Source organism: Eretmochelys imbricata, chromosome 23 (assembly GCF_965152235.1).
Source record: "Eretmochelys imbricata isolate rEreImb1 chromosome 23, rEreImb1.hap1, whole genome shotgun sequence".
In the NCBI taxonomy this organism is placed as follows: Eukaryota; Metazoa; Chordata; order Testudines; family Cheloniidae; genus Eretmochelys; species Eretmochelys imbricata.
In genome coordinates, this window is record NC_135594.1 from 16356333 (window position 1) to 16368240 (window position 11908).

The window sequence follows — 11908 nt, forward strand, 5'->3', positions numbered from 1 at the left end:
TTCCTGTAGCACATTCACTCAAATGCCCGAGCGGGACCCCCTTCGCCAAGCCCGGCTTTGGGCGCGGGGGTTTAGAAACATATTAGGGTCGTCAACTGTACAGAGAATATATACAGGGGATGGAACAGCTGGGCTGCACCAGAGGCTAGAAACCCAGCCTGACCAGGGACGGGTCCCCTTGTCACTACACCAATGTCCCGGCCGCCCTCTGCCACGGCTTTAGCTCTATGTGGTTCCTTGATCGGTTAGAGAATAAGGGTCAGGCCCAGCTGCTTAGGAGGCAGAAATAGATCGAATTACTGGCAGCCTGAAGGGGGAAGAGATCCAGGAGCTTGGCCTTTAACGGTAGCAGAATCCAACTCCTCGGGCTTTCACCCAGAGGAATCCAGAATAGCCACTGATGGCTGGTGGGGGGAGGCGCACAATCCACCTTGCCCTGTGCCAGCCACGCACAGTCCTTGCTCTCGGACGGAGCTTGCCAGCCGCACTTGGAGGCGTGGCCGTCTGGATTTCTGTCCTGGCACGCGGGTGTTGAAAGCGACGCCCTGATCCACCTAAGGCAGTGTTATTAACTGGCTGCGTCCACTCCCTTGGCGGCTCCCCCAGCCTTCCTCCCAGAATCCACTGCAATTTTTAGAGAGTCCATAGCCAGGAAAAGTTGCTCAGTCAATTTCTGGGGCAAGGGCTTCTTTTCTTTTTCAAAGGGGTCACAGATCTTTGCCCCGCATGGGCCTGAAGTAAGCAAAGCGTGTGATAAGACTCCAGCTGGTCAATTTCAGCACCACCCGTGTGAGTTTCACCTTTGTTTCAAAACCATTGTCCTGTTTAAACAGCCTGGCTGGGTAAATAAACTTAACAGCACAGAAGGTTGGCAAAACAAATAAAGCAGCACAAAATAAGGAAAGGCTGAATACCAAAAATAATATTCACAACTCAGCACCATTGGCTTCTGCTTCTCATCTACAAAGCCCCTTCTCTCACACTTAGCAAGAGATCAAACAGGCAACTGGATTTCAGCAGCAGACCTGGAGTTTGGACAGGGCCCCGCTCACAAAGCCAGGAAGCGGAAGGACTTTGATTACCTCCCAAAGATACATTAGGCCCTACGATAACACTATCACAGCACAGCGAGGCCGCAAACACCGCTGGAATTTTTGGAAGCTTCACTAAAGAATTTGGGGTTGATCCAGTTCAAAAATCAGTCAGATTGCGAAAGGGAGAGGGGCTCTGATGAGTTGGGTGGCTCACATCATCCTGCAGTTAATGACAGATGAGATTTCCAGCTGCTAATTTGAACACCCACTGCAAAATACCTGGAGATCTGATTTCCCAGCACATGGGGCGCTAGGATCTGTCTCAGAGGTTAAGTACTGTGATCCCCAAGGATTTTTAAGGAAAAAAAAAAATCAACATTTCCTTGGATTGATTTTTAAAATGGGGATTTTTGCCCGGAAGTTTGCCAGCTCAGCAGGTGAAACTGTCTAGGCAAAGGAGTGAAATTAACCAGGACCTGTTGACCCAAAGAGAAATACCACTTCATGGAAACTGGATCAATTCAAAATTCCTTCAGGTTTAGCGATCTCAAGTGTCACCAACCTAACCGAGGGGAGTAGAAAAACAGATTGGGCCCAATTCCCTCTGGCCGTCTCTGAGCCGACAGTCAGAGCACAAACAGTCCTAATTCTATTGACTTTGGTGGAGCAAAGACTTTACAGCAGCTGTGTTTCCTACTAAGCATAGGGTGTTTTCAAATCAAACCAACCTCCCTCTCTCTAAGATGAATTTGGCCCAGTTTCCAAAGGAGATGTACCAGGCTCTTAGGCAAGGTGAATCCAATGTGTGAGAAGAAACAAGATCTGGGGGAAATGTTGGCATCTGGAGACCCACAAACGAACAGGAGATCTCAGCCTGGGTTTGGAAAATGTCTCAGGATGATGCCTAAATAGGATAAAACTATCCCAGGTGTCAGAGAATATAAAGCCATCACCAGTTACAACCCAATGGATTTGGGGGAGACAGGAGTGGGTGTTAGAGTGTCTTTCAGTCACTTGGTAAACTATCCTCCGTCACTCCCAAGAAACCCACAGCCTTGGCAGTCTCCCAGCTGAAACTGCCAGAAACAGCTTCGTAGCTTTCACCTAAGCCCAGTTGATCCAGATTGAAAGGCAGCCCCAGGGATGTAAAAGAACCAGCTTTCAGGCAAAGCGCAGCTTGATCCGGATTTGAAAATTTCCACCTGCAGTCCTTAATGTCATTTAAATCCAGGGAAACAGACGATGGAAGATTCCAAGTGGAATGGAATGGCACGCCGAGCCTGCCCCTGGAGCCTCGGCCATTGGCGGAGACTCAAAGACAACTAACTTCCTTGGAGCATATAGGAGATTTAAAGACTTTTTTTTTTTTTTGATGCATCAAAGGCAAAGTTTAAAGAGCTGCAATTTCTCCAGAGAGCTGAGCAGGTCGGGTGTTGATCTCTGGGGAAAATCTAGCTCTTATTTAGACTTGGAGACCTTTAGACATGCTGGTTCTGATTTTGGTATTGAGCTTAGCACCTGAATACCTTCCAGGGCCTGGGCCCGAGACGGTAGCAACCTGCCCCTCCTGACCTCTTCGGCAAAAATCCTCCTCCAAGAGCAAGCACCCCCTCTCGGTGTTGCTGCTAAGATTAATCCCCTTTGATTAGAGGCAAATCAGAATCGGCTCAGTTTCCAATCAAGCCCAAAGCAGTTACCTCAGCATCAGTCACAGTAATCATTCTTTGCAGTTTCACAACCCCAATTTCCTGTTTACAAAAGAACACCCCCAAACTAGCCTCTCATCCGGCAAATAGATGCTGGATCTGCAAGCCCAGCCTAGAGCGATTTGAGCCCCGAGGGGTAGGGTGGAACTACTTGCAGACCAAACTGTATTTCAGTCTGAGGCTGAAACTGACTACATGCAAAAATGCAATGGACTAGACGCAAGAATAGGCCCCGGATCCTCAGCTGGTGGAAATCAGCATCACGTTGTTGACTTCCTCACTTGCAGATCTGGTCTTTGAGCACTTTCTAACTCACAGAGGAAAACATTGTTCCTCCTTGCACCCTTTCAGATTAGGTGGTATCACCAGCAGGTTAATGGGCAAGTCAGATAGTAACTTTGGATCCCCTACTGGGGGTTTGCATCATTTAAATCTAGAGCAAGGAGAGGGTGGGGAAAGACAAAATGGAAGGTGATGAGCGATCCTGCCAAGTCTTGCTCGCTTTTGCCGGGAACGGCTGGGAACAGACGCTGAGGGCTCGTTCGAGGGCCTGGTTTCTGGCCAGGTTTGGAAAAGACACTCCCCATTTCTTGTCTGCGATCAGAAGATCCTAATCTTGGCAATAGGGATGGAGGTGTTTTAAGGACGCGAGTGTCCATGAGATTCAAGTTTGACCCTCCTCCGGTGGTGAAGTCCAGAACCCCCTGCCCGTTCAAAGGAAGCGGCACAAATAACCGGAGTTGTTGGAGACACACCGGCGGCTTGTTTCCTCAGGCTGGGAGCTCTGGAGGAAGCATCCCGCTGGGGCGGTTCTGATCTAGCCCCAAAGTAGCAGGGCAGGGCTTTGTGTGTATTTGTTCGGGGCTAAGCCATTGTGGGGCCGCCCCGGGGGGTGCAGGAAGGGTGGATGAGTGATCGTTACCACCCCCGATGGGCTATCAAGGAGCATGCCACCCGCTGGGGTCAGCCCAATGCACGCTCCTGCAATGGGCTGCAGGGGGAGCAGGAGCTGCGTCCGTTCTGCTGGACACCGGAGGCAGGCACCTTCCCTGCGTCGGCAAGACGCGGGGGCCAACAACAGATGGGTGGGGGCAAAGGCCCCTGGATCTGAGGAGCGACCCCCTGGGCAGAGCCTCACTGCTGCCTAGCAGCCCTATAGCCACTAACCCCTGCCCCTCGCTCCCGCTGGAAGATCTGGAACCTGATTTTAAGATTTGGCCAACATGCGATCCAGGTTAGAGCCCAGCTGGCTCCCTTCCCTGTAAGTGCGTCCGGCTCCCTGCCAGGATGAGGGAAGGGCCCACAGAGCAAGGAAGAATGTGGTGTTTTAAAGCCACTGCTTTTTGGAGGTAGCCGAAGGCGAGAAGATACCAACGTGGGTCAAATTTTAAAATCTCGTCGAGTGCAATCAAGGGCGAGCGCCGGGGATTCAAGTCACCAAACCTTGATCTCAAGGAGGCAAATGGCCATTAGCAGAGGCCACTCAAGTCTCGATCCACAGAGCTCTGGGGCCAGTCGGACCTAATGGGACGCAGGCGAGCCCAGGGTGCAAGACTGCTCCTGTGGCTAGTCAGTTACAGCTGGGCCAGCCAAGGGGTGTGACACTGACTAGGGCAGGACTGCTAGAATTCACTAGCTGTGGGTTGTAATTGACATGGACGCTAACCTGGTGGGAAGGGCCAGTCCCCCCATCTGTGCCCCCCGGCTGACAGCCCCCTGTGCATCAGCCTACTCCATCAGCCCAGATAAGCATCATTTGCTGCCACAGATGATCAGTTACAACACTGAGTCCTAATCAATCTCCCTCCCCAGGCATGGCAAGTTTGGGGGAGGGGGGAAGGTTCGGAGGAGCTCTGGGTGGGGACAGGGGCCCCACTAGTGCAGGTTCTGGGCAGGCCAATCTCCGTCCACACCCAAGATCGGGACCTTCCGCATGCCGGATACACCCCCACAGAGACTCCTGCCAATCCGGCCTCTGCCTGTTGGTCCCTCCAGCAACAGAGCTATGTACCAATTCTCTGGCGATCCCACAGATCACCAGGAAGATCCCCCCCGGAACCGACACCACGGGGACGTCCGGTTCCTCTCCCCATCCCTGCCTAGATCCTGGGATATCTCACAACCCAGAGCCTTCCTGGGGTAAGGAACTCAGATCTGCAAAGACCAGCGGTGCGTTGATTTCTGGTACGTTGAGTTATCAGTGACCCCTAGTGGCCAGGCTGCTTCCCTACAGGGACTGGAGCAGGCACGAGTTTCCCCTTTCAAAGCTTTGATGTCTATTTTTCCAATAGGACCTACAGTAAATCCCCTTCTCTGCCACGGCACAGCCAGCTCTCTGCTTCGTCTGCCTTAGAGACTCTAAACCCCACGTAGCTGCCTTAAGGGATTCATATCAGACTTCGTACAAAGAGCCCGGATCTGGGACGACAGGGAGGGACAGGTATCTGGAGGGGGAAAATATCCATAGCTGACTTGAGCCAGGCAATCCAACACAGACACTGATGTAGGGGGGTGGGTCTCTGAACGAAGATAAGGCCAAAGCAGAAGAATGCCACTGAACCAAAAAGGCATCAGGGGCTGGATCCCAGCTGATCACCCTGCTCTCCTCCAGGCGAAGGGAAAAGAGGATTGTTCGGAAGACGCCTTCGTCAGCAGGAGAAATTCCCAGATCCGCTTCCGAGCCCATGTCATAGAAACGAGGGAGACTCCGATCTCGGCAGCGTCCAGAGAAGCTCCAGACTGACATCAGAACCCGCTTCTGGACAGTCCATCAGCAGATCTCGCGTCCTGCTGAGGACTGTCAAGAGACGTGGCTTCTGTGCACGGCAGAGCCAACCCGCCGCAGGGACGCTAATGCATAGCAATCAACAGAAATGGTTTTGTTTGTGGACCCTCCACCCCGCCCCTCTCCCCACCAATATGGATCCTGCCCCAGAAGTCAATCCCCATGCGGGCAGGTCTTGCCTCTATCCTGTCAACAGCTGCTCTCTCGTTAAAACCAGAAACTGAAAGGCTCGGCTGATCCAAGATCTCTGGTTAGTTTTACATCCAAGCAAATCTGGGGAGCCACTGGGATCCGTTTGCCCAGGGAAACGGCTAATGAATGAAAATGGCAAGCCAGCAGAGATCACATGTTGTTTGATCATCTAGGATCCCAGATTCTTGCCCATCTGCATCATGGGAGCGGACGTCTGGTCTTCCTCCAAAGCGTGAAATAAATTCCACTGGATCTCTTCATTGGAGGAGGAAATATACCACGACTGGGCAACTTGGTTCTGGGTCAGTGAAAAGAGGATCCAAAGCAGAACAGAAAAGAGCACATAAACATCCCAGCGGTCAAGAATCTTAGCGCTCGACGTAGTATCTGAGTATCTGGGGAGGGGAACTGGGAGTGCTCCCCAGCTTTGGGCAGCGACACCGTCAGAGGCTGCGGCCGGAGCGGGGAAGGAAACCAAAACCCGGATCCACTAATGCACATAAAAGAAAAAGGCACAGGAGTCCGAGTGGCCGATCCTGGTTGGGTCTCTGAAGAATCTTCCAAGGGGATGGATCCTCCAAAAAGATCACCAGAGTCAGAAGGGGATGGTTGGAGGGGATCCCACTGGGAAGGCCAGATCCTGGTAGGTCCATGAAGGATCTTCCAAGGAGATCATTAAATCTGGGGAGGGAAGGGGGGGTTTCTAGGGGATCTAACAGGGTGGGAGATATTCTATTTGGTCTCTGATAGATCTTCCAAGGAGATAATTGAAATTAGAGAGGATGCCAGTGGAAAGGGCAGATCCTGGTTGGTGCATGAAGAATGTTCCAGGGAGATCACTAGATCTGCAGGGGGATGGATGGAAGGGATCTCACAGCAGGCAGAGATCCTGGTTGGTCCATGAAGGCTCTTCCAAGGAGATCATTAGATCCAGGAGGAAACAGAGAGGATCCAGAGCAAGGAGTCCCTCCTGGTTGACCTGTGACGGGTCTCAAGGAGGCCACCGGAGCAGAAAGTGGCGGGAGAGTTGTGGGGGGATCTGAACCCCGGGGGGTGGTGGTCAAGAGACGGCTGGGGACTCTGCGGCCGCCTCGTCCCCCTCCTCGGAGTCCCAGACCTCGGACTGCAGGTAGTCAGCGAAGAGGGCTTTGGCCCGGTGCAGCACCTTGGCCAGATTGTGCCGGCGCACCAGGCGGTCAAAGTGCATGGCCAGCTCGTTGTAGTCCATGTTGTTCTTCATGATGTGGTCCCGGTGCTCCAGCAGGATGGCCAGGCAGAGGAAGAGCATGAAGGGGTTGCCTTTGCCGAACTCCTGCGGTGGAGGCAAGCTCACCGCGGCAGGGGATGGGGTGGCGGGGAGGGGGCTGCTGGGTGGAGAGGATGGCGTGTCACCTGACAAATCTCCCTTCTCCTCCGGCAGGCTCTCGTTCTTCTCACTGCCGGGGAGGAGTGAGGGGGAGGAGGTGGAGTCTTGGGAGGGTGTGGGTGGGGTCAGGGGCCGGAGGGATGGGGCAGAGAAAGACTTGGTCATGGCTGGTAGTTGGAGCAAGGAGTCCTGCTCACTGCAGAAGTCCTCTTCTTCCTCCATCGAGCGCTGGGATCTAAGTGAAGGCTCTTCCTCGGAGCTGTCCTCAAGAGCACTGTAGTACTTGAATTCTCCAAAGCTGGATTGCTTCAATAAGGTCTTCTGCTCCAGACAAGGCAGGGCTCCAGGCTCCTCCAAGGAGGGCCGGGCTCTGGGCTCCTCCAAGCAAGGCTGGTCCCCAGTCGCTTCGAAGCTACAGGTGGGCCGCAGCATGTGGCGTTGGCGGACAGGCTGGCCCCTCTCGCTAAGCCTGGCCGGCGGCCCCACTAGCTCCACCTCCTTCTCTGGAGGATCTGGCGGCAAGGAGCTCCAGGTTATCTCCAGCATCCGCAAGGCATCCTCAAAGGCAAACTCCCGTTTCAGCTCCAGCAGCAGCCAGCGGTAGCAGAAGAAGAAGTCGTCAGCGCCCCGGGAGAGGAGGTAGGCGTAGAACTCGGGATCCGAGTACTGGAGGAGGAGCTTGAGGTGGGAGAACTTGAGGGACATCACCTCGCCGTCCACCTGGAAGTTGCCTTCCAGGCGCTTCATGATGCCGCAGAAGCAGATGAAGGCGTGGGCCTCGTTGTCCATGACGGCCAGGATGGGTGAGGCGATGTCACTCATGCCCTGGCAGTAGGAGATCTGCGGGTGGGTGACGGCGTAGGTGGTCAGCAGGTCGTGAAGGGCGGTCAGGTGCGGGTTGTCCTCCGAGCCGGCGTAGTAGGGGTGGGTGCGGTCTGTGCGGAGAACATCCTTGAGGACGTTGCTGCGGATGAAGTCCAGGTCTTCGGGGCTGGCCCGCTCCGCCCACTGGCCCTTCAGCTGGTCGTACTCCCGCGTCTTGTGCTTCATGTAATTCATGCGCTCCTGGCCTGTCAGCCCGTCCGGGTAGACGTTCAGCAGATAGCGCCACACCACCTGGTGGGGCAGAGAGAGGAGCCTCAATGTCCAGCGTCTTCCCACGTCCCCCCATCGTCCCACCTCGCTGCCTCTCCCATCTTCCCACCGCGACTTGGGGGGCAGCGCCAGGCATTGGCCCACATACCCAACAGCTTCTCAGCCTGCCATGCTGCATGCCCCTTTTTCCCCACACACCCCCACATCTCTCCACCATGGCTAAGCACCCCCTGACATCCCATCTCCACTACCCCTGATATCTCCCAGAGCCAGAGAGAGAACCCAGGAGTCCTGGCTCCCAGCCCCCCCCGTTCTAACCACTAGACCCCACCCCACTCCCCTCCCAGAGCCAGGGAGAGAACCCAGGAGTCCTGGCACCCAGCTCCTCTGCTCTAACTACTAGCCCCCACTCCTCTCCCAGAGTCGGGGAGAGAACCCAGGAGTCCTGGCTCCCGGCCCCTCTCCCCAGAGACTCACTTTCCGCAGCGAGGGCTCCACGCCGCCGTGGTAGATGCGCAGCCGCAGCTCCTCCGGCCGGCTCAGCTGCCCCTCGTGGTTCAGGTAGGTGTGGAACTCGGAGTCGCTCAGCGGCGGTTTGAATGGCTTCACATCCTCCCCGTAGGACCAGCTAAGAGCCTGCTGGACCTTCGACAGCGTCCGGCCCACCTAGGCAGAGAGACGGTGTCACTGACTGAGGCCAGCTCAGAGCAAGGCATGGCGGACGCTGGGGGCGGGCAGGATCCTCCCCACTGTATGGGGGGAAACTGAGGCATGGGAGCAGGAAGGGGAGGTCAAGGCAGTAGGAGACTTCATTCGGCCATGATGATCCTAGCACTGGGACAACACAGCTGTGACCAGCTATCAGAAAGAGCATGCAGGAGAGCGGGAGTCAGGGTTCTACCGCTGGCTCTGGGAGGAGTGGGGTCTAGTGGGTTAGAGCTGGGGGGCTGAGAGCCAGAACTCCTGGGTTGTATCTCTGGCAATTGGAGGGGAGTGGGGTCTAGTGGGTTAGAGCAGGAGAGCGGGCGGCAGGACTCCTGGGTTCTACCGCTGGCTCTGGGAGGGGAGCGGGGTCTGCTGCGTTAGAGCTGGGTGGATGGGAACCAGGACTCCTGGGTTCTCTTCTGAACCCTGTTCCACCCATATAGCTTAGCGTGCTTCCTAGCTGAAGCACCCCCCTCCCGTCCCGCTCTGGACCCACCTGGGAGATGATGGATTGGGTGAAAGGCAGGGCAGCCGCCGCCAGAGACCGCTTCTCCACCAGCAGCAGGTCAGTGCTGATGACGTCTTTGGGGCTGATGATGTCCCAGTCCTCCAGCAGGGGGCCTGAGAGAGCAGCACATGGCAGTTAGCAGGTTCTGTTCCCGGCTCTGGGAGGAAGTGGGGTCTGGCAGTTAGAGCACGGGGGCTGGCAGCCAGGACCTCTGGTCCCTAGCCCTGCCTCAGTGACTCACTGTCTTCCGAAGGCTTGATGTCTACAAGGAGCTGGAGGTAGGGCTTGGAGGCGCTGGCGAAGGCCGTGGCCAGGTCCCAGTCCGACAGCAGCGACAGGTACGTCTCCTGGCCCTGCTTCTCCTGGCCCAGGTAGCTGATCCCAAAGTTCTTCTTCCTGAGTGAGGGGGAGGTGATCGCCTCCAACGCACACAGGACAACAGCACCCATCCACAGTGTTCCCCCTCCCAGCACCTCTCGGGGTCCCCCGTTTGTACGGAACCTCCCCCTGCTCCCTTGGGGTCTCCCATTGGCTGTAAGGACGCACACCCCTTTGAGGGCCACCATTGGCTGTGCAGAACCTCTCCCGCCCCTTTAGGGTTTGCTGTCAGCCACATGGATGCCTCCCGTTGGGGTCCCTCATCAGCCAAACAGAACCCCCCACTACTCTCTCGGGGTCCTTCACCAGCCGTTCCAGCCTCCCCGGCCTTCCCTCCATTCTCGGGGTCCCCCATTAGCTCTTCAGGCCAAATGAGCTCATCTGTCCCCCAAATCCCCTTTGCCCTCTGGCTCCCAACAGCCTCCAATTCTTCACTAGCTCCTTCCTCACGTCAGGATCTAACTCCCAGGCAACCCCAAAAATAGCAGCACTGGGGAGAGAACCCAGGAATCCAGGCTCCCCGTCCCCCCTGCTGTAACCACTAGACCCCTCTCGCCTCCCAGAGCCGGAGAGAGAACCCAGGAGTCCTGGCTCACAGCTCCCCCCTGCTCTAACCACTAGACCCCACTCCCATCCCACACTGGGCACAGGTCCCCGGTGGCTGGGGCAGGACTCACCCGTTGAGGTCGAAGGCACGGATGAGGATGTGCTGTAGGACATCCAGGGAGGTGATCTGGGGATCGACGGCAAAGGTGCGGAACTCGGGCTGCAGGAACCCCTCACGCTTCTGGGGAGACAGGCCTGGAGTGAGCGCCTTCTGGGGGGGACAGGCCCTGTGCCCCATTCCCCACCCCCTGAGCCAGCCAGTCCCCCATCCTGGCGTCAGAGCGGGAGCCGGTGCCCCCTAGAGAGGAAAGGCCCCAACACCCCTGCGCTGCACAGATCCCCCCGTGTTTCTGATCCGCGGACACAGGGGAAGGGCAGTTTCGCCGCGCTCTTTCACACAAAATCCTCTCTCCTTCCTGGCAGTGGGAGGTCTGAGATCTTCTGCGTTTCTTCCCCCCTCCTTAGCACCTGCCTCGCGCCAGATCGCCTGGCCTCCACGCAGCCACCCCGGAGAAAAGCCGGGGGACAGGACGCAGGCGTCTGATCATGCAGGAGGGAAAAGGGACACTGGGTCACGTCCCCCGTTCGGTTCTGGCTCTGACCCAGTCAGTGACAGCAAGGAGGGTTCGTCTGGGGCAGTAAGGGGCGGGGGGGCATAGAGGGCACAAGGAGAAGCAGGACTCCTGGGTTCTCTCCCCGGCTCTGGGTGGGGAGTGGGGGCTGGTGGGTTAGAGCTGGAAGTGGGGGGACCGGGAGCCAGGATGCCTGGGTTCTCTCCCCACCTCTGGGTGGGCAGTGGGATCCAGGCAGGGGCGGCCAGTCACCGAGTCGGGTCACCCGGGGCAAGGGCCCAAACTCTCCGGGGGGGGGAGTGAGGGGTTGGGCGGGGGAGACTCCGCTCTGGCTCCCACCTCGATCCCGACCCCCCCTTCTCTCGCCAGCCCCCGCCCTGGGCTCCCCCGATGCCCCCCTGGCACGATCTGCCCCCACCACACGCTCTGAAGGGGGGATCCCATTCCCTGGGCCCCACTGATCTCTGGGGGTGCCCCTCCCCCCGCCTGCCCCCATAGGGGGAGGGACCTAGAGCTCCCCCACCCCGTGACCCCTGACCCCGCCGTAACCCCCTGACCTCTCACCTTGACCCGGACCCGCACCACCTCCCGCTCCTCCTCCTCCTCCCGGGCCCCGCCCCCCGCCGCCGCCGCCGCCGCCATCCCGGCCCCCGGCCGGCTCCGCGGGGGGCGGGGGAGGCGGAAGGGGGCAGGAGCCTCGCGCCGGACGGGACCGTAACGGCCCCGCCCCTGGAGGGAGGAGGGGGGCGGGGGAAGCCTCGCGCCGCGACGGGTAGAAGCCGGCTCGCGCCGGGCGGGCAGTTGAGGTCAGGTGGGGAGCCCCACGTGACCCCGCCGCTACTTCCGCTTCCGGCTTGGAGGCCTCGGCTGAGGCGCTGACATCATCGCCCTCCTAAAGAGCTGGGGGAGGGGGGAGAGAGACAGGAGAGGCCGGGCCCTGCCCCGCCGCGGGACGGGAAAG

General features: G+C 57.5%; 1 protein-coding gene across 1 annotated transcript; it reads right to left on the bottom strand.

Moving 5' to 3' along the window:
* Positions 1-4200: 4200 nt before the first annotated feature.
* TBC1D25 (TBC1 domain family member 25) lies at positions 4201-11865 on the bottom strand. The gene is made up of 6 exons (XM_077840609.1): positions 11512-11865; positions 10447-10556; positions 9633-9787; positions 9380-9504; positions 8656-8844; positions 4201-8199 (listed from the first exon to the last, which is right to left on the bottom strand). The coding sequence occupies exons 1-6, from the start codon at positions 11587-11589 to the stop codon at positions 6778-6780; spliced, it is 2079 nt and encodes a 692-aa protein (XP_077696735.1). The 5' UTR covers positions 11590-11865; the 3' UTR covers positions 4201-6777.
* Positions 11866-11908: the final 43 nt, after the last annotated feature.